Source organism: Cotesia glomerata, linkage group LG5 (assembly GCF_020080835.1).
Source record: "Cotesia glomerata isolate CgM1 linkage group LG5, MPM_Cglom_v2.3, whole genome shotgun sequence".
Taxonomy (NCBI): Eukaryota; Metazoa; Arthropoda; class Insecta; order Hymenoptera; family Braconidae; genus Cotesia; species Cotesia glomerata.
Window position 1 is genome coordinate 23,597,258 of NC_058162.1, and position 23,861 is coordinate 23,621,118.

Genomic DNA, 23,861 nt, shown 5'->3' on the forward strand with positions numbered 1-23,861 from the left:
GAGTTTTTTACTATTAAAACTTCCAAACTCCCCGCTTTTTTAGTTAATGACGCCACCACTAGGGTTCAACAACAATGGTGTCTGAAAAACGCTTCCGTATTTGACATAAAAACTCAAATTCAAAGCAAACGATAGAAATTTAGGCTCTGATTTTTTTACCAGATCATATTTTGTATAAATTCTAAACTTTAAAAAAAAAGTTTGGAAAATCCAAAAGTGCACGCCTTATAATCTCACTTTTTTCAATAAAATTGATTAAAATAAAATATAAAAAGCAAAATAATAAAAAACAGAAAACTCTGCTATGATTTAGTGGCGCCATAACTCTAAGGTGAGGAAAAAAAATACTATAATAAAATGTATAGATAATAGATATACAAAAAAATCCACAGTCATATATTAGATTTTTAAAAATAATAATTTAACGACAGTGAATTGAACGCTCATATTAATTTAAAAAAGTCCGTCGTGTGTTACTTTTGATAATAAAAAAAAATTATTCCGGTACGTTCATTTTTTCAACCAATTTCCCTGCTACATTCACCCATTCATACACGGACGTCCAGAAAAGATTATGTTTAATATTATTATTTACTTTGTTAAACAAAAAAATTGTTATTGAAATATATTTTATGTGCCTGACAAATTACTTGACTTGATATAAGTGTACTCATATTAACCTGTAAGTGCGATATAAATAACAAAAAATCAATTTCAGTTTCGAGAAAATTGTTTTTTTCGAAATGTCGAGAGTAAAGCACAACCTCATCGCTTCGCTTATGAGGCGTGCAAAACCGGCTAACTCTCCAAAAATAGAACAAAAAAAAAATCAAAACAAAGTGAAGAACTTACAGGATTTAAAAATACACTTTTAAGTTCACGGACATTCCGGTTGCTTCCGTAAGACTTCATTCACACTTTTTATAATCACTCAACTGTATTAACCTACACACGAAACAGTCTATTAATTTCCAGCAGTCATCTCACGTAGCGGAAGAAACACTAGACTGGGATTCGGATATCCGGACGAGCGACGGCATCTTAATTAAACAAACCAAAGAAGAAATGTAACAGGTGAAGATTGAGATTATAAAGTAATAATAATAACGTTAAAAAAGTTCAATGTCTTGATCTTAACAGCGTGACACTCGGCAGTAAACTGTCGTTAGATCATCGATCAGCTGTAATTCATTTAATCGTTTTTCATCGCAACGCGTCAACACTTGTGTGTGGAGAAGTAATGTATACTGTAGATATGTATATATATATACGTAACGCACTCTTCTAGTGTGTCTATGTTATATATCGAGAAGATACATCCGATCCCTCTCCCGTTAAAAAGTTAACTTTATTATTTTACATTTTTTTATTTGTAATCTCGCGTGAATAAATTCTTCGAAGGCGCGAGTCGGTGATTCATAGCCGGCGCGCCATCAGTGTCACCGAGATACCAGTGTTATAATATAATGAGTATGAGAGAATGAGAGTCATCATTATCAATTACTTTATTACTGTACATAACATAACATAATAAAATAAAAATAATTTTTTTAGAAAAAGAAGAAATAAGGTGAAAGTCCCAATTATTGACAGGGGTCTAAATATTGACACCCTAAATTATTTTTAAATATATTTAATTATCTGTAGTAAGAATAACTATCATATAAATTTTTATTAAATTTTAATTAATTAAAAAATTGAAAAAAATTACTCAGTTCAAAATATTTAATATTAATTATTAAAAAAAAATAAAAACACCAGTTCATGAAACCTTACGAGCGTCTATTTTCTTAACAACTTTGGTTAGAAAAGCATTTTTTTAAATGCCGAGTTTAAATTAATTTCTTCATCTAATTATATGACCTTTTTTTTTTTAATTAACAATGTATGAAAAATTTATAAAATTGAATAATCGAAATTAATTCTTTGCTGTATAATATTTAAATAATGGGTGTCAATGACTAGTTGATAATTTTTAAGTTGAATCTCATATTGACAGCCAGTCGACAGCGCTATCACGCCTTTTTTTTACTTTAATCTAAAAAATTTATTGTAAGAGTTTGAACTCTTCTGATTCAATAAATTATTTTTAGATCAATTTTTATATTTTTAATAGTAATTAATCATTTATGGAAATTATTATTATTAATAAAATTTAATAATATTGATTACTTAATAAGGTAAAAGCCCCAATTATTAACAGGGATCTAAATATTAACACCCTAAATTATTTTTAAATATATTTAATTATCTGTAATAAGAATAACTATCATATACATTTTTATTAAATTTTAATTAATTAAAAAATTGAAAAAAATTACTCAGTTCAAAATATTTAATATTAATTATTAAAAAAAAATAAAAACACCAGTTCATCAAACCTTACGAGCGTCTATTTTCTTAACAACTTTGGTTAGAAAAGCATTTTTTTAAATGCCGAGTTTAAATTAATTTCTTCATCTAATTATATGACCTTTTTTTTTTTAATTAACAATGTATGAAAAATTTATAAAATTGAATAATCGAAATTAATTCTTTGCTGTATAATATTTAAATAATGGGTGTCAATGACTAGTTGATAATTTTTAAGTTGAATCTCATATTGACAGCCAGTCGACAGCGCTATCACGCTTTTTTTTTACTTTAATCTAAAAATTTATTGTAAGAGTTTGAACTCTTCTGATTCAATAAATTATTTTTAGATCAATTTTATATTTTTAACAGTAATTAATCATTTATGGAAATTATTATTATTAATAAAATTTAATAATATTGATTACTTAATAAGGTAAAAGCCCCAATTATTAACAGGGATCTAAATATTAACACCCTAAATTATTTTTAAATATATTTAATTATCTGTAATAAGAATAACTATCATATACATTTTTATTAAATTTTAATTAATTAAAAAATTGAAAAAAATTACTCAGTTCAAAATATTTAATATTAATTATTAAAAAAAAATAAAAACACCAGTTCATCAAACCTTACGAGCGTCTATTTTCTTAACAACTTTGGTTAGAAAAGCATTTTTTTAAATGCCGAGTTTAAATTAATTTCTTCATCTAATTATATGACCTTTTTTTTTTTAATTAACAATGTATGAAAAATTTATAAAATTGAATAATCGAAATTAATTCTATGCTCTATAATATTTAAATAATGGGTGTCAATGACTAGTTGATAATTTTTAAGTTGAATCTCATATTGACAGCCAGTCGACAGCGCTATCACGCTTTTTTTTTACTTTAATCTAAAAAATTTACTGTAAGAGTTTGAACTCTTCTGATTCAATAAATTATTTTTAGATCAATTTTTATATTTTTAATAGTAATTAATCATTTATGAAAATTATTATTAAAAAGCTTCAATAAAATTGATTACTTAATAAGGTAAAAGCCCCAATTATTGACAGGGGTCTAAATATTGACACCCTGAATTATTTTTAAATATATTTAATAATCTGTGATAAGAATAACTATCATATAAATTTTTGTTGAATTCTAATTAATTAAAAAATTGAAAAAAATTACTCAGTTCAAAATATTAAATATTAATTATTAAAAAAAAATAAAAGCATCAGTTCATCAAACCTTACGAGCGTCTATTTTCTTAACAACTTTGGTTAGAAAAGCATCTTTTTTAAATGCCGAGTTTAAATTAATTTCTTCATCTAATTATATGATCTTTTTTTTTTTAATTAACAATATATGAAAAATTTATAAAATTGAATAATCGAAATTAATTCTATGCTCTATAATATTTAAATAATGGGTGTCAATAACTAGTTGATAATTTTTAAGTTGAATGTCATATTGACAGGCAGTCGACAGCGCTATCACGCCTTTTTTTTACTTTAATCTAAAAAATTTACTGTAAGAGTTTGAACTCTTCTGATTCAATAAATTATTTTTAGATCAATTTTTATATTTTTAATAGTAATTAATCATTTATGGAAATTATTATTAATAAACTTTAAAAATATTGATTACTTAATAATAAGTTTCGATAAATAAGAATAAGCAGATGATTCTAGGCATGCTTAGTATAGGTGTCAATAATTGGGGCTAAGGTATGTCAATAATTAGATTAATCAGTTTTTTACCCTGTCAATAATTGGTGTATCCGAATACTCTATTTAATTATTTAAAATTAATTAGTAAATATCTCTGATTATTATTTTAAAAAAAGAAATTAATTAGTAAAAACATTACTTGAGACATTACCACTAACAAAATTCAACGATATTGATATTTGATTGCTTAAAAAAAATTAAATCATATAACTTTGTCTCTTATAGTGTCAATAATTGGGGCTTTTTTTTTTAGAAAAAGAAGAAATAAGCGTAATTCGAAACTCGCAGGTGTAATTGTAATTTGTTCAAAAATAATAACAATTGTAGACCGGAAGGTGGAAAATGTAAGTGTAAAGAAGAAATGTTATCTACTGATAATATTTTTATCTTTTCATTGATTTTTAATATATTTTTTTTTTTTTTTAAGTATGTTTATATTTATAGACCTGAATTGTATTCAACATGGCGTTTCACGAGAGGAAATCACTGGCGTCTATCGGGTGAGTCACGCATGAAGACACACTTGGTCTTCATTCTTCATGTGTTTATTTTTTTATTTTTTGTCAGATGTACCTTTACGTCAATGTAACCCTTACTCAACTTGCTTTTAGGTTGATTTAATTCTTAAGGTTAAAAGGTTCCGAGATACCGCGGCGGTGAATCACTTCCATTTATTGAGTTTGTCAAACAGCGATGGATTTTCTTGGAATTTTTAATCTGATTTACATTTACATTGAGGTTTGTTAGTGTTATGCAACGGAATTAAGTCATTTATTATTTATAGAGCAAAAAATATTTTTGTTTTCGTTGTCGGCCGATGGAAATTATTTCTGGCTATGAATGGAAATTTTGTTTTATTCATGAGTACTTTTTATGGAAAATGGTTAAGTGGTTTTAAGTTTGTTAGGATCATTAATTTTCTTTTAATTTTCAGAAAAATAATTATTATTTATTCTAGATATTTATTAAGTTTCAGTTTAATTTTAAAAACTTTTAAATTTATTTTTGGAATTTTAATTTTTTTACAACAATTTTGATTGTAAAAAATTTTAGTTTATAATTATGAAGAATAGTAGGAAGAAATATCTGTATTCATATTTCAAAAATTAATTCAAAAATTAATTTAAAAATTAGATCAAAAATTAATTTAAAAATTAATTAAAATATTAATTTAAAAATTAATTTGAAAATTAATTCAAAAATTAATTTAGAAAATTAATTCGAAAATTAATTTTTGAATAATTTAAAAATTAATTTAAAAATTAATTCAAAAATTGATTTAAAAATTAATTTAAAAATTAATTCAAGAATTAATTTAAAAATTAATTCAAAAATTGATTTAAAAATCAATTCAAAAATTGATTTAAAAATTAATTCAAGAATTAATTTAAAAATTAATTCAAGAATTAATTTAAAAATGAATTTAAAAATGAATTCAAAAATGAATTTAAAAATGAATTAGAAAATTAATTTGAAAAATTAATTAGAAAATTATTTTTTTTTTATTTTTCATTTTTTCTTGAAGAAACATTAATTTAAAATCTAAAAATATTAATTTGAAATTATAATTATTATAACTAACTGTGGCTACATAAGGTATTTAGTAACAAATCTTATTTGTACATGTCATTAGGATTAAGCAAGTTGATTTTATTAATGATCGTTAACCCGACAATAAGTAGAGGTGAATCATCTTCGTTGTCTAAAATTTTTAAACTGGCGAATAGAAAATAAAAAAACAAATTATCATGGATGAGTCACTCGAGAATTAAACGACGGGGTATTATTATATATTATAATTTATAATACTCTTCTCAAACATTTCGCGGTAATAATAAAAATAATGATAATAATAATAAAAATATTTGTGATGTAATTGTGACGTAGTAGTGACGTTTATTTACTACGACAATTATATTATATGTTTATATTTATATTAAATGCTTTGATATATTTAAGTGCGTTGATCTCATTTTCTTATTTTTATAAATAAATTTATTATTATTCCTTTTCTTAGAAGTGGATTAAGTTTATTATTATTATTTATATTATTAAGAGAATAAGAGAAATTTTGTGTCCAGAATATTCATATGATAAAATCGGTTCTTTTAGTTAAATTTAGTGTCATTGCGAAGGTCTTGATTTGAATTTGTGTCTTTTCAAGGTTTTATTTCATTTTCACCGATATTCAATTTATTATAAGAATTTAGGCTGCAAAAATGCTTTATCTCTAGATACATAATTAAGGAATGACCTTGTATCTTGTGAACTATTGACATTTTTAAAGATATAAGCTCACCCCGATGTTACACTCACTAAGAGCTTTAATTTGAGTACCCACATCAATTTTTTATATGTTTTATATATTAATATATATTATATATATTTATATATGAAAAATATATCAAAAATACATGTGGGTACTCAAATGAAAGCTCTTGATGAGTGTAACACCGGGATGGGCTTATATCTTTAAAATTTCAATAATTAACAAATGACCTCGTTTCTTGTGAACTATTGACATTTTTAAAGATATAAGCTCATCCCGACATTACACTCATCGAGACCTTTCATTTGAGTACCCACATCAATTTTTCATATATTTCATATATTTATATATATTATATATGTGTATATATGAAAAATATATCAAAAATGCATGTGGGTACTTAAATGAAAGCTCTTGATGAATGTAACATCGTGATGAGCTTATATATATCGTTAAAAATATCTTTAAAAAGTTATATCTTTAAAAACGTCAATAGTTAAGAAAGTACAGTGCAATTTAATATAATTAAAAAATGACTTTGTATCTTGTGAACTATTGATATTTTTAAAGATATAAGCTCATCCCAATGTTACACTCATCGAGACCTTCCATTTGAGTATCTACATCAATTTTTCATATATTTATATATATTATATATGTGTAAGGTAAAAGCCCCAATAGATGATCACGTACCAGTATATGATCACTCCATGTATTTGTATATCTATATTCACAAATATAGGTATACAAATACATGGAGGATCATATACTGGTACATGATCATATATTGGGGCTTTTACCTTATATATGAAAAATATATCAAAAATGCATGTGGGTACTTAAATGAAAGCTCTTAATGAATGTAACATCGGGATGAGCTTATATCTTTAAAAATGTCAATATCTAAGCAAGTTTGTACTGTTGCAGTTATATAATTGCAGGTATATAATTGCACTGTTGCAATTTAACAAAAGTCGTTATTTAATAACGTAAAATTTTATTTATTCATAGTTCACATAGTGTCTGCAAGGTTCCTAGTTTCTACTATTATTATTATTATTATTATTATTTCTGAATAATTTTTTTAATAATAATAATATTAATAAAATTTAAATAAAATAACCATTATAATTATTTTAAGAAATTTTACTCTGTTAATATAATAAAAAATATAAGAATGAAAGATGAATCAGCCTTATCGCAAATTCAGTCCAAGACTATGATTGCAATCTTAGATGAGTCTTTAACTTAATATTTTTTTCCTTTTTCTATTTTCTCTCTCTCTCTCTTTCTCTTTTTTCTTTATGTATTATATTAAATGCCGTTTTATATTGCAGAGTATTGTGGTATGGAGTAAAATAAAAGTAAGAGGTGCGGTCATGCGATTATACTCTGTACGCGTAATCTTACGTATCAAGAATATAAACTCGAGAGAAAATTATTTTCGTATATATATACATATATACACTGCATTTTACGTAAGTAAGGAGAAGAAAAAACAATCAACAATTATTACAAAACCAATTTCTTATTTCTTACTTCCGGCACTTCCGTGTTTGTTTTTACGTTGGAAATTATAATTATAATGATAATAACAATAATTATAAAGATAATGATGATGTAATTAATGGATTTTTAGTAAAGAATTACGGCCTTGTGTTTCCGGTGTTACTATCGCGATGAATCACATTCATTCATGCCTTATGCCACTTATTTTTTATGCAGTAACGCTCTGAAGATATAATCATAATAATAATAATAAGTATAATTTTTGTGTGATTAGTAATATTAATGTAAATTAGATAAATAATCCCCCGAGGTGGTCATTCAATAGTACATAATATGGAATATCGAGGCCCGGGATTTTATTGAATTATATACTGCGGGAGCTATAAATAAATCAATAAATTCCTCACGATCAGGCGATCCTAAGTTATCGCTTAAGAATTTTTTTTTTTCTTTTTTTAATTATGAAACAGAATTTATTTCTTTTTAATTTGATGTTTTATTAAAAATTATAAAAAAAATTTACTATTTAAAATAATTAATTCCCGATTTCGTTAATTTCATTTAACCGTACGTAGAAAAAATTACATATGAAAATTACAGAGATGGTGATGTAAAATTTACATGTTTAAATAATGTCCTAGTTCCTTTAAAAAAATTTATAAATTTATAAATTTTCTTTGACGTTTAAAAATAGAAAAAAAATATTTTTTTCTCTCAATTCGCAGAAAATATAGTTTTTGATATTTTTAGAGCTTTTAGGAGAGATAAAAATTTTTAATAAATTTTGGGGCTTCCCTAAACTGCCTCGCTATATTTCTTATGTAAAATTTATAAATTTTCAATTTTTACTGTGCTAAATTTATATTTTTCATAATTTAAGTTTTACAAATTTTCTCATTGTAAATTTACACTTTGCCATGTAAATTTTGTAGTTCTTCCACCTGATAAGTTTATATTTTTACAATGTAAAATTAAAAAATTTTTAAATATTAAATTTTTTTAATGTAAATTTAACAAATTTTATAATACTAAATTTACATTTTTCAATGTAAATTTTTTCACACGCTAATTTACATTTTTTTATGTAAACTTAATAACTTTTCTGCAAGTGAAATTTACATTTTTTATAATTTAAGTTTCAAAAATTTTCTCATGGTAAATTTACACTTTTTCATGTAAATTTTGTAGTTTTTTCACCTGATTAGTCTACATTTTTTATAATGTAAAATTTACAAATTTTCCATTACTAAATTTACATTTTTCCATGTAAATTTAACAATTTTTCCACATGCTAAATTTACATTTTTTCATGTAAATTTAATAACTTTTCTGCAAGTTAAATTTACATTTTTATAATTTAAGTTTCACAAATTTTCTCATGGTAAATTTACACTTCTCCATGTAAATTTTGTAGTTTTTCCACCTGATGAATTTACATTTTTATGATATAAACTTAAAAATTTTTATATATTAAATTTACATTTTTTTATGTAAATTTAACAAATTTTCCACATGCTAAATTTACATTTTTTTCATGTAAACTTAATAAATTTTCTGCAAGTTAAATTTACATTTTTCACATGTAAATTCAGCAAATTTTTTAGTGGTAAATTTACATTTTTCACATGGACACAAATTTTTCACAATGTAAAACTTCCCAAAAATGTAAATTCAATTGTTATATTTTGACAGAAGTAAAAAGTGTAAATTAAAAACTTTTTCTGTAATTTTGACTAGACTTTTTTTGTCGTTAAAAAAACTTGAATTAAAATGAATAAAACGACATATACTTGATTTGATATGAAATATGATAATTACTTATTGAAATGCCCGGCAATTAAAGCGCAATTAGTCTGAGCTTGATCGGGATCTAATCTAAAGAACTCGAGGTTAAGTTGTTATTGCAATAAGCAATAAGCTATAAGTAACCAGTGGCAGTCAGCATACAGATGTTGATATCTTTGATGATTGTTGGTACACTAGCTTCGCTTGTAGACAAGAGTGCGTCCGCAAAGAGTGACTCAAAGAACGCCGCCGCGTATTAACTGCTACCAAGCCGCATTTTATGCACGAGGTCAGACAAGGAATCTCGGTTAGATAACTCGTTATAAACAAATTATGAAATTCAACTAAAGATAAACTAAATTTACATTTTCGTTTCTTCTTTTTCTTCAAAAAATTGTACTGGAAAAAAAACCGGGGACGAATTTAGACTCCCATTACTCAGAGCACTGGAGTGTAGAAATGAATTGGCTTCTTTGAATTTAAGACCTTTAAATTTGATTAAATAAGCTTACATATCTTTAAAATTTTAATAACAATAATAATAAAAAATTTTAAACTGATATTTTCACTGATATTTTTGTTTCTATTATAAATTTTTAAAAAGAAACTTGTAGAAATTAAAACAAAAAATTTTATGCAATTTTTTTTTAAATATTAAAAATATTTAGATCATAATTAAGAAAAAATTCATATTAATTTTCTATCTCTATAAATTTTGTAATTTTTTTATTTTTACCCAATAAAAAAAAAAAAGAATTTACTTCAAAAGAATTAAATAATTTAAAAGTCATCCTTGAAAATTTTTTACAGTGTAAGAAGACAACTTTTCTTCTTTCACATTAATTTAATGCATTGATTCCGGTCTGACTCATGATCATGGTATTTAATTATAACATATTTGTCATAATTGTTATCTCGGTTTTCAATTTTGTTAAAATTTTACATTTTTTTTAATATTAATTAATTTTTTTTCTCAATTATTATTAAAAGTGCAGTAAGATGTAAATAAATTTTTTAAATTACAAGCTATTTTTATATTATTTAATTATATATTAATTGATTTAAAAATTTTATAAATTTTGTTTTTTTTTTAGTGAAATTTAGTGTCATTGTACGGGTCTTGACTTGAATTAGTGCTTGACTTGAATTATTATAAGTATTTAGGCTGCATTCGAAAATTCTCTATCTTTGGATACATAATTAAGAAATGACCTTGTGTCTTGTGAACTATTGACCTTTTTAAAGATATAAGCTCATCCCGATGTTACACTCATCAAGACCTTTTATTTGAGTACCCACATCAATTTTTTATATATTTTATATATTTATATATATTATATATATGTATATATGAAAAATATATGAAAATGCATGTGGGTACTCAAATGAAAGCTCTTGATGAGTCTAACATTGGGATGAGCTTATATCTTTCAAAAGGTCAATAGTTAAGGAAGTACAGTGCAATTTAACTAATATCACGTGAACTATTGACATTTTTAAAGATATAAGCTCATCCCGACATTACGCTCATTGAGACCTTTCATTTGAGTACCCACATCAATTTTTCATATATTTATATATATTATAATATTTATATACATATGTATATATGAAAAATATATCAAAAATTGATGTGGGTACTCAAATGAAAGCTCTTGATGAGTCTAACATCGGGATGAGCTTATATCTTTAAAAAGGTCAATAGTTAAGGAAGTGCAGTGCAATTTAACGAATATCACGTGAACTATTGACATTTTTAAAGACATAAGCTCATCCCGATGTTACACTCATCAAGACCTTTTATTTGAGTACCCACATCAATTTTTTATATATTTTATATATTTATATATATTATATATATCTATATATGAAAAATATATCGAAAATGCATGTGGGTACTCAAATGAAAGCTCTGAATGAGTGTAATACCGGGATGAGCTTATATCTTTAAGATATATATTATATATATTTATATATGAAAAATATATCAAAAATGCATGTGGGTACTCAAATGAAAGCTCTTGATGAGTGTGACATCGGGATGAGCTTATATATTTAAAAACGTCAATATTTAAAAAAGTACAGTGCAATTTATTACAAGTCATTATTTAATAAAGCAAAATTTTATTTATTTATAGTTCATAAGTCACGGTAGTTACATAGTGACTGTAAGGTTGCTAATATGAATAAAAAATATTATTAATAATTAGACTTAACAATCTTCATAGCCGTTAATATCTGAAGAATTAAAAAAAAGTAAAATTTCGCGGTTGATTCGTTGGCTTGTGGAATGTTTGGGAGAGTGGACAATTAAGAAAGAACTTCCGGTAGATATGATCCAATTAAAAGGAGTAAAAAGGGCAGACATGCCGCGTGCGTGGCTCGTGGCAATTACTCGCGCCCCGATGGGCCCGAACTACAAATTCTATCGGATTAAATGCATCCGGTGTCGGTTTGCTGTCTTATTTTCGGTCGTTTTATTGAAACAAAATAACAAATGTTTCCTTAAATATAGGTTAAAATAGAGTTATTTAAAATTCTAATATGGGTCTACTGAGAATCGCGTATGCTCGACTATTTATAAGCTCAGAGCCTAGTTTTCGAGAGTTTAAGTTTAAACTCAGATAAAGTTTTAACTCAACTGGCAATATGGAAAGCCTCCAGTCGAATTTATAAATTTATACTCTTGAAAGTTTTATTAATTACCTTCCACCGCATATTTATATATATACATATATTTATCCGACTTCCAACAATTCAACCAGACACTCAAATATTAATTTAAATACTTTGAATATTTTAACACACTTAGGACTTGTAAAGACTGGACGCTGCTTTTTATCAATTGGTATCGATGTTACGTCAGAAGACGTCTTTTAATACGTCATAGCTCCCGATGAATATTCAGTTATGCTCACTTAGTTATTTCTTCAATGGAATTTTATTTTTTTTTATTTTACTTTCTATTGCTCAATATATTTTCTGATTTATTGTTATTATTATTATTATTATTATTATTATTATTATTATTATTATTATTATTATTATTACTACAATTAATTTTTAGAAACTGTAAAATTAATAAAATTAATATTAACAATAATAATAAATTTTTTAAGAATTTTATTAGCATTATTATTGATTTGTCAAATATTTCATGTATTTATATATATTATATGTATGTATATATGAAAAAAATATCAAAAATACATGTGGGTACTCAAATGAAAGCTTTTGATGAGTGTAACATCGGGATGAGCTTATGTCTTTAAAAATGTCAATAATTAAGAAATGACCTTGTATCTTGTGAACTATTGACATTTTTAAAGATATAGATACCTCGATGTTACACTCACTAAGAGCTTTCATTTGAGTACCCACATCAATTTTTCATATATTTTATATATTTATTTATAACATATATATTTATATATGAAAAATATATAAAAAAGCATGTGGGTACTCAAATAAAAGCTCTTGATGAGTGTAACATCGAGATGAGCTTATATCTTCAAAAACGTCATTAGTTAAAAAAAAGTACAGTGTAATTTAAAAAGTCATTATTTAATAAAGCAAAATTTTATTTGTTTACAGTTCACAAGTTACGACAGTCACATAGTGACTGCAAGGTTGCTAGTTATTATTATTATTTATAAATTCTAAACTTTGACACAAAATTATTAAAAAAAATAATCTAAAAAATTTTTTAACAAACTTGTGTAAAATTTTGAAATTAATTTATATATAATTAAATAAGAGAAAAATAGTTTGTAATAATAATTAGAGTAATGAAATTTTAAAGAATTTTTTATTACTATTATTAATATTATTTATTTTTTTTATAATATTGTTTTTCAATTAAAAAATCAATAAATTTACTCATCACATTTTAAAAGTACTAATAAAGTTAATGGCATTATATTTATTTAGTTATATTATAGATTTATAATAAAAAACAGCCCATTAAAAAAAATTATGACCATTATTATTGACAATATTTTACTTATTTATAAAAATTTTGAGAATTTTATGAGAAGAAATAATTAATTTTTTTTTTTAATTATTTATTTTTTATAGTTAGTACAATAAAAATTTTATTAACGTAAAAATTTTTTTTTATTAAACTGTAAAATATTAAATGAAAAAATAGTTACTTTGATGAGTAATACAATTTTTTGTTTTTTATTTAAAAAAAAAATTTTAAAAATAATTAATTTTATAAGCGAAAATTTTTAATTAAAAAATTTAATAATTTTACTTATTAAAAATCTAAATCTAAAAATTTTTTTCAATAATTTGAATTTTTAGAAATAAATTTTAACGAAAAAAAAAAAATTAATGACCGTCTGTTTATTTCGTCAAATAAAAGTGACTAAAGTTAAAATCCTCGATTGTTATTTCAAGAGTAGTGTTATATACCAGCGTATTTAATTCCTCATCGATTCAGAGAAATCAATTGGCAAATGTTAACACAGCGAATCACCGAAAACAAAACAAGTTGGTGTTATGCCAAGAGTTGTAAGAATAACAAAAAGAGCCTAAAAAAATGAGATGGTTTAAAATGAAAAACTTTTAGTTAAAATCCAGACTCTATCAAACGTAGCGCAAAACTAAAATAAATCGGAATTTCGTTCGTCTTTAAGCACCAGGTTCAAGGTCTTTTATGGACGGAACATTCGAGACTTGAAGTCCTTGAAGTTTCATTAAGCAGCTCGACAAATAGAGGACAATTATTTACTTGTTTTTGCAAACAATCGAATGAATAATCCGTATAATTTATTTTCCGGTAAAAAATTTTATAAATTACCTCCGGGCGAATTTTTGACAATAGTGAACTCCGAGTTGAAGTAAACGACGGCATTATGATGGTGTTATTGATGACCATTGTAGACACGAATTATTTTTCACTTTTTATAAAGTCCCTAGGCCAAAGGCCCGGTAAACAAATTCAATTACCGCAAGTTCCTGTTAGAGTCCATAAATTAAACGTTTTAATTCACTCACTGCACGTTTGACAACAAACATCGAAGATTTATATTTATTTTGTTTTTAAAAAATTCTAACTGGACTTCGCGTATGAAAGGTTACTCGCAACTGAGTCTTTGCGCACGATCTACTGCGGTTATATACGCCGGAGACGTGCGCATGCGTCGGAGATCTGTTTTAGTAGCGCGCGTGCGCAAATGAGAAAGTAAGACGGCTGAGCGGTACCGCGCAACTTTGAATTCCCCGCGACCTTCGAACTTCATGGAACATGAAATGGGAATGTAAATTGAGGAGGAGAGTTTACTTGTGACTTAACTACACCACAAAATGGATGGATTATAAATAGATCATTAAGGCAGGCCAGTAATTATCACACTTTTTAATATCATTAACCTTTTAATAAATTGTTTTTTATGCGGTGGTATGTTTTTCGAGGAAGTTTTAACATAGAAATTTATTATTTTTATGGCAATTAAGAAATTATATATTTCAATGTAATTGTGTGGTAAATTTTTTTTTATTAATGATTTACATATAATCCATACAGAGTTATTCTCGTTTTTCTTTTCTTTAATTAAATTTTAATTAGTGTTATTTAATTTTAAATAATTTCTTCTGATGTGTACTTGATAGGCGTATGTTAATAAATAAATACACTGATAGAAGGATTTGTTCATAGTTAAAATATTTGTTAATATTTAAAAATCATTTATTAGAGACCTCTTTTAGTCCTTAACAAATATTTTTAGTATTTAAAAAGATTTATTAATATTTAATAAATGAATATCAAATTTATTAAATACAAATAAATCATTTTAAATGCTAAGAAATATTTGTTTAATACTAAAAATGGTCTCTAATAAATGATTTGTTAACTATTAACAAATATTTTTAATACAAATAAATCCTTCTATCAGTGTAAATAAATAAATACAGAGTAAAAATTTTGCGTCATTGCGTCAAAAATTTTGTGTTAAATATTTAACACTTTCATGAGTAAATTTAACATTAATTATGTTAAATTAACACAGAAAAATGTTAAATTAACATAAAAAAGTGTAAAATATTTAACATAAAAATTTTTAACACAAAATTTTTTGACGCAATGATGCAAAATTTTTTACTGTGTAAATAAATTTAATTAGAAACATTTGTAACGTCCACGTTTTCAAATCAAACTATTCTAATTAATCCCCGGCTCGAAATTTGCTCGCCGGAGTCCAGGGTCATAAACGGGGATCACATTATAAATAACAAAATATAAACAAAACACTTCATTTTAAATAAATCAAAGAAAAAGGAAACCTCTTTATTGGCCTGATCATGTTAATAAACGATATAAACAATATAAGCAAATTAAACAATATAAACAATGCATTAGAACACTTTTCACACGTATTCGCGGTTCAAAATCAAGAATCAATATAAGCAATATACACTAACACAATAGAAACTTTCTATCCAAACATACACGACGGTATTCACGGTTCAAACTCAAAAACGCGGTCTACAAAATACTAACTAGTTTCCCAATAAAACCCCCTCAGGGCGACTAGCCGTCATCCCTGAGGGTCCTAAACTCTACCCTGAGAGCAAGTGGAGAGTATCCTCCTCGATCCCACCTACACGGCTTATGATTACCTACCGTACCTCAGCTGAAGGCTTCGGCACTGGGAGTCGCACTTTCATCCGGTCGGTTCACGATACTTACCTGGGCCTCGTTCAGACTCCAGGTAGAGTATCATCCTCTAAAATTACTTGGTGAAGAGTATTCACCCGAGTAATTCTCCCGAGAAAGAATTGCCTGTCAAAATTATTTTCAAAACGGAACAACATATTTTTGAATCATCACTACAAACGAAACATCTTCGCCATCTATCGAGGCTCGCGCAAGCTCAACGATCGTCAAAATAATTCAAAGTTTTTATTCTACAAATAATTTTTCACAAAATTATTTTCTATTTTAATCGCCATTTCTTTCATTATCCATCCATTCGTTTCGTCAAATTCACAATTCTTTATTATTTTAATCGTAATTTCTTTCGTTTTCTATCCATTCGTCGCTTTCCCATACTAAATCTTGTTCGGAACTTAGAATAATTTTCCCAGTCTTTTAATTTCTTTTACAATTAATTTCTTTTGCTCGCTTAATTCGCTCGGCTTCAAAATAATTTCTCACACGCTTAATTTCTTAATTTAATCATACCTTCGGTAACAATAATATAATATTATTAACTAAATAAATACAATAATTAAATAATAATCGCCGCACTAATAACAATAATTGTTTCTATTAATTTTTAAGTAATTAATAAAAATAAAACTAAAATACTCAAATACAAAAAGTAAAATCTTGGTCATACATTCTTAATTATTCTTCTTATTTTTCAAAATAAAATTTTATAAAAATTTTTGAAATTATGTTAATTTAAAAAAATATTATTTCAAATTCAAAGCCTTTGAAATTGTAGTTTTATTACTTTTTATATTAATTTATTTTAGTTTTTTCTAACAGGAAAACAAAAATATTCAAAAATTTTTTTTAAATTAAATTAAAAAAAAAAAATTATTTAAAATTAAAAGCTACAATTGTATTTTTATGAATTTTTTTCAATTTACTAATTTTAACGTGAGCGCGCAAGCGCGCGTCTGAATTTTAGTTTTGAATTATATATATTTTTATACTTATGATATATTTGACCAATCACATCACGAATAAATTGGCTTCATATATATTTTATCTCAATTTTATGTCAGGATTTGTTAGTTTTTAGAACAGTAAAAAAAATTTCAAAAATTTCGAAACGTTAGTGGAATAGAAATTTTATAAAACTTTTTAATTTCTTTAAAATTACGCAAATTTTTTTTTTAAATTATTAAATTTAACATTATAAGGTTTTAAATTTGAAGTTTTATAATTTTTCATTAATTTATTTTTAGCTGCTTTACAATCTTAGAAACTTCCTAAAATTTTGAAAAATTTACAGAACAGAATTTCGTAAAAATTTTTATCGTCTTTAAAATCACTAACTTTTTTTAAAATTACAAATTCAAGATCTTCAAATTGTAATTTCATCAATTTATTTCAGTTTTACTTCACAATTATAGAAACTTTCAAAGAAGGGTTTAAAAAATTTTAAAAAGTCCTTTAATTACAAAACTTAACAACTTTCGGTAAAAAATTCTCATAAAAAATTTGAAAAAAAATTCTTAAAACCCATTTTTACAACTAAAAAAAAAATTTTTTATTATATAGTCCCAAACTTTACAAAATTTCAACCAAATTCGAATATCAAAATTTTTATCCAATTCCAACCAATTTTACAAAATTTACTACCTTAATAATCTCATCACTGATCTTAATTCATAAAAACGACCAAAAACCCTTTTTTGATCCCAAATTCCCATCTTCAAACCTTTTCCTTCAAAACCTAATCCTTTCAACTCGAAACTTCAAAATCCTCTTCTTCTTCTCCATACTCTCCTTCTCCTTCTTCTTCTTCTTCCTCTTCTCCACTATCCTCTTCTTCAACCTCCGGAAAGTACTCTTCAATAATCCTCGCCACCTCCACAACATTATCCTCCATAAAAACCGGATAACTCCCAGCGAAAGCCAAAAAAGCTTCATCACTAATCTTCCTCATAACCACCACAACCTGTCCCTCCCTATCCTCACCATCTTTAAAAACCCCAAAATGATCAATAGCCTTAGCAAAATTCTTACAATAATCCTCCACAGTCTGCAGTTTGCAAGATTCAAATTTAAAAACCACCCTTTTAGGCTTCCTAACCGGCTTATAAACATGAGCTTTCTCCATATAAGCTCCAAAAATGGTCTGAAAAACATGAACCTTGCACCTGGCATTGGGAGGAAACCACACGGGGGGATACTTAACTTCCTCCTGATCATCTTGCTCAGTAAAACTATACCTCTGCACAAAACTAACTCTCTTGTCATCTGCTTTAGAAGTTGCAGCTTCCTGAACCACAAACTTCAAAAAGTTCTCCGCATCGTCAATCGCTCTAGCGCACCTTTTATCCTTTGAAATGAAGGGATAAGGCACGGGCCAATCAGGAGGAGGAGCCCTGGCCTTGAGTCTCATCGCAACAGACTCACCTTCAAGGAACCGCTTGACTAATCCTTCCGTCAAGGACTGTCCACTGTCAACAAACATCTTCTGCAGCATTCCTTCAGTCAATTGGACTCTGATCTGTTCTAGAACATCAAATCTGTCCGGCAGAACGCGGTACATCAGTTCCAGGAACGGAGGGCTCTGTTCCTTGTCCTTCTGGTGTCCTTGGTCGTCCATAAAAATCCTGGGGAAAATTACCAGCGCAGTTTCTTCACTCAATTCTGCAGTAATCTGTTCCATGTATTCTTCATGTTTCTTCCGTTTTTCTTCCTGTTCCTGAGCAGACTTCTGCTGTTCCAATTGGTTCCTCCAATCGGAACCCAATTTGGCTTCAGCAGGGCTCGATTCGAAAGGAAGCAATTCCCAATTTGGTGGTTCGTTTTCTGCAACGCGCTTCAATTCTTGCTGCAGAACTCGCTTTAGGTTCTGAGAATCGGAACCAAAGGTTAGATTCACGAACTTACCGTTCTGCAGGAACATCCAGACCGGTTCGCTTCTGTCCCGGAATCTCGCTAAGGCTTCAATTTGGTTGTTCTGGGCCACTGCGAAGTTCAGAAGGTCGCCGCCAATTTCTACCTTGATTTTTTTGAGGATTGAAACCATTGCTACGCAGGGTCCGGACCAGGAAGAAAAGACGTCCACTAGAGTCAATCCTGGTGAGGTTAGGAGTTCCTTCCACTCTTGCTCGGTCGTAACCTCTGTTTGCAAGACAGTTGGCTTCAATTTTGCCATTTTATGGTTACTGGTGAATACAAATGACTGTCAATCTTGCTGACAACTTCAGGGAAATACTGAATTGGTTTTTATTGTTAATGAGCGAATAGAAATAGTAGAACGGATGCAATTGACACTTGTTGACGAGCAAGTGATGGGTCTAATGAAATGATGATTAGCTCGACTGGTGTTTGTTTATTCTGTGTGCTTTAAAATAGAGGATAGAGGAGAGATGCTAGATGCTAGCCGAAGAAATGGTTGGTAATTGTAATTATAAAGCTAGACGGGACGTCCCGAATTAGGGGCGTCGTAAAAGAGTCTACGCTGAAGTGGTTTAATGACGGTAATAATGATAATGCTTATAATAAGAGAGTGAAATGACAAGGAGACGAGACAGCTTATTATCATTAAGATCTTGATAGCTTAACCCCTGTCATTTACTTACTGTTTTGCTCCGCCAATCTAAGTGGTATTAATGGATAATAGTAATTTGCATTTTTTAAGTTTATTGCTTGGATAACAGTTTTTTTTTTTTCGGTGGATCTAGTTTGGTTTTGCAATTTTAAGCCACGGATTTTTCCTTTTATTAATTTGATAAAAACTGGAAAAATTTGGATGATTTTTTATTAATTTAATTTCTAGTGGAGTGAATTTTTTTATTTTTTCTATTAACTAATAGTAAAAAAAATGTTAGTTGCTTGAGAATTAAAAAATAAGTATTTATAGATGAAAAATTGATATAACCTTTTAAATTTGATATAAAAAATTTTTAATATTTTAAAAAAATTGCATGAATATTTTTTTTTAATTCCTAAACGTATCTTCGAAAAATTATTCGAAGCCTTGTTAATAATTTGACGATTGAAATTTTTTGAAGCTAAATAAAAATTTCTTCAGTATAAAATATTGAATTTCCTTTAATATTATTATTTAAAAAAATTATTAAAAACACTAAATTTCTTTTTACATAACGCAGCTGCAAGATTCTTCTTTGAGAAGAAATACTTGTCATTAATTTTACTTAAAAAAATTCTTTTTAACTAAATTTGATTAAAACTTAAGAAAAAAATTGTTTTAAATACAATTTCAATTGCCCGCAGAAATATTTTAGCAAATAAAAATTGTCACGGAAGTACAACACATATTTAGTTATTACAACTAAAGAAGATGATAGTCAATCAGCACTTAACTACATAATTTTTTTGTTATTTAAAACTTAACCTCTGATATAACTTTTTTGTACCCTTGGAGATTGCAAATACTTATTTTTAATATCATCTCGTTAATTTTATGTGCGCATTAATTTTTATAAAATCTCTGATGTAAAATTTAATTTATAATAATTTTTTAAAATACCAAATAATTATTTTAATGAAGAAATTTTCATCAATTTGGTTAATATTTATCAATTAATATCTGCAATGCTTGATAGTTAATCAATAAAAATATGAAATAGACCGTGATTGTTAGAGTAAAAATACGTATTGCTGTCTGGATTAAATTTTAGTATTTTTCCCACAAGAATCCAGATATCAACTGAAGAAAAAAATTTACTAAGAAGCAAAATACTTGATTTTATTAAAGAAGAAATAAATTTGGCGGTCAATAAGTAGTTTGGATTGAATGTGATTTTCGAAAATATTTTTTTTTGGGTGTTTAAATGCATGTATTTCTGTACGCGGATATTCGTAGCACAATTTGACACACGTGTGGCCTAGATTAGTGTTATTTTACGTGTCTAAGCAAATTTTTATAACTGCCTACGAGACACCGACCACAATCTGATGAGCTACTACCGGGAAATAAATATCGTTGTTGCAAGTTTGTTAACCTACTTTTTTAATATTGTATACAATAATTTATTGTTGTTGATTCAAGGAACAATTTTTTTCGTTTTTCATTGCGAAATAAAAGAAATTTTATGTAATTTGTTAATTATTTATTGTCCAGTGGAGATTTTATATAAATTTTTAATAAGGAATTTCTTGTTACATGCCCATGTTAAATGCCCATTTTTTTCAAAAGAAGTTTTTTTTCTCAGTGTACTTAGTATTTTCAATCCGAACAAAAACAGTTTCACTGTAAAAAATCGCGCCAAGTCCACGTTCATAAGACTATTAAGAAAAAAAATTTGTTTTTTTCTTTACAAAAATATATAAAATAAAAAAATTAAAAAATCCAAGTAACCGATATGATTGTTTATGATTTTCGGAAATTAAAAAAAATTTTGTTACAAATTTAAAAATTAAAAAAAAAATTTGGAACGTATTTAGTGTGCGCGGTTGCAAAATATTTTACTTTTAATGAAATTCGTAAAATCTATTTACTAGGACTTAAAAAAAATTGAAATACACAATGACGCACACCAAGTACGTTCCAAAATTTTTTCTTAATTTTTAAATTTATAACACAATTTTTTAATTTCCGAAAATCATAAACAATCATATCGGTTACTTGGATTTTTAATTTTTTATTTTATATATTTTGTAAAGAAAAAACAAATTTTTTTTTCTTAATAGTCTTATGAACGTGGACTTGGCGCGATTTTTTACAGTGAAACTGTTTTTGTTCGGATTTTAGTATTTTTTGTAATTATAATAAAAATTTACAATTGGTACCAACTTAAATCTCGCGTTGGTTGCATTTTTTATAGCAAACTATCCCCTTGAAACTACAGTTTATGTAAAAATAATTCCAGCGCACCCTGGCGAGTGTAGATGCAAGCTGTGAAATATCTTTTTTTAACTGTAGTTTCCCATCTAATGAAGAATTACTATGCATTCTCAAATTATTTAGTCTGTGGCAGATCACTTTGCCCATCGAAAAAAAAGTCAGGATCGAAATTTTTGCGTTGCTATAGTTTGTGCTGATTAAATTTAGTAATTTCAAGTAGATTAATTGTTATAAGTGAATATAATTAATTAATAACAGTCAAATAAAGTATGAATTACTGTTATAATATACAATTTAGGCAAAAAAAGTACGGTAGAATTAAATAAAATTTTGCAACCTCAAAATACCGTTCTGCTTACAGTAAACATAGTCGGTAGTCTGGCGCTCCGTTTACAGCAGATTTGAACGGAATTTGGCGCCAGATTCTACCGAATCTGTGGATGAAAAAAAATTTTTAACTTCCTGCTAAGAAAATTGAAAATTTTCAAAAGTTGGGAAGTTATTGGTTTTAACCCGTTTTTCGAAAATCGAGTTCTCATCATATCTCGACGTTTTGAGGTCCTAGGAAGCTTTCCCGAATGTTTCCGCGATGATGTCCGTACGTCTCTGTGTGTGTATACGGCCGTATGTGAACCTCTCATAACTTTTGACCGGTTTGACCGTTTTCATCGCGGTTGGCACCATTCAAAAGAGCTTGACCAAACTTAGATATTAACCATAATTTGGATTGATTCGAATCAGTAGATTTTGTGAAATCTCAAAAAAACTGCAAAAAAACATTTTTTTCAAGTGTGGTTTTTTTGTAATAACTTTCAAACGACTTAACCGATCGATTCCAAAAACTAATCATCCTGATAACCACCTTACCTATAAATTACTGTCAATCTACGTCCACAATTTGAAGCAAACTTGACGGAAAGAGTTGGCAAAGCGAGCGATTACCTATTCGTTACCTATAACTTACTCTGCAAATAGACGTCAAAGCTTGCTGTACAAGTATTTCCGTCAAATTGTAGTAAAGTTGAAAGGAAATTTAACTACAAGTTTGATTGTTAACTTGTATTCAAGTTGCGGCCGTAGATTTTCGTCAATTTGCTTACAACTGTTGGTGAGTGAAGAATTACCGCCAACTTGATGTATAAATTAACCGTAACTGCTGAAAGTCAACACTTACTGAGAAAGCGCTGGCTATCAGGGCAGCTCTTAACATTAAAAAACCACGTCGATCGCCGTCGGTCCGGTCAAAATCGGTTGATTCGTTCATGAGTTATCGTTGATGAAAGAAAACCCAAAAAAGTTTTTTTTTCGGAATTGCTTCGGAATTTCTAATTCAATCAATTTAAGCTTAAGAATCATTTATGAGGCTTAAAAAACTCCGTCGAATGCCGTCAACCGCATGAAAATTGATTCATTCATTCAAAAGTTATTGCGGTTTGAAAATAGAAAAAATAGTGTTTTATTAAACATCTATCAGATTTTTGTGCTCGGAGAGCTCAAAATGACACGAAATTTATATTTTTGAGCTCAAAGAGCTATATTTATGGAATTAGCGGGAAGTTACAGGAATGGCCTTTAGGGTTAACCGTTTTTCTAATTTTTTTTTCAGTATACGGATCATTGTAAATATATCAGTCGGAAAATTAACTCTGATATTCTGTACCATAGTAAAAAAAGATTCTTACACAGAAAAAACAAATTTCTTGCACCAAGAAAA

The 23,861-nt window shown here is 26.8% G+C and overlaps 1 protein-coding gene across 5 annotated transcripts in view; it reads right to left on the minus strand.

Moving 5' to 3' along the window:
- Window positions 1–23,861, minus strand: part of LOC123265619 (NAD(+) hydrolase sarm1) — a 66,712-nt gene that overhangs the window by 23,324 nt on the left and 19,527 nt on the right. Inside the window, exon 1 of one of the 5 annotated variants that reach the window (XM_044729418.1) lies at window positions 14,449–14,755. The exons of 3 other annotated variants lie outside the window; for them this stretch is intronic. In XM_044729418.1, coding sequence (XP_044585353.1) covers window positions 14,449–14,526 — 78 coding nt within the window. In that variant the 5' untranslated portion in view covers window positions 14,527–14,755. Of the gene's footprint in view, window positions 1–852; window positions 1,142–14,448; window positions 14,756–23,861 lie in introns of those variants that run through there. One more of the 5 variants, XM_044729421.1, reaches the window with a different exon arrangement.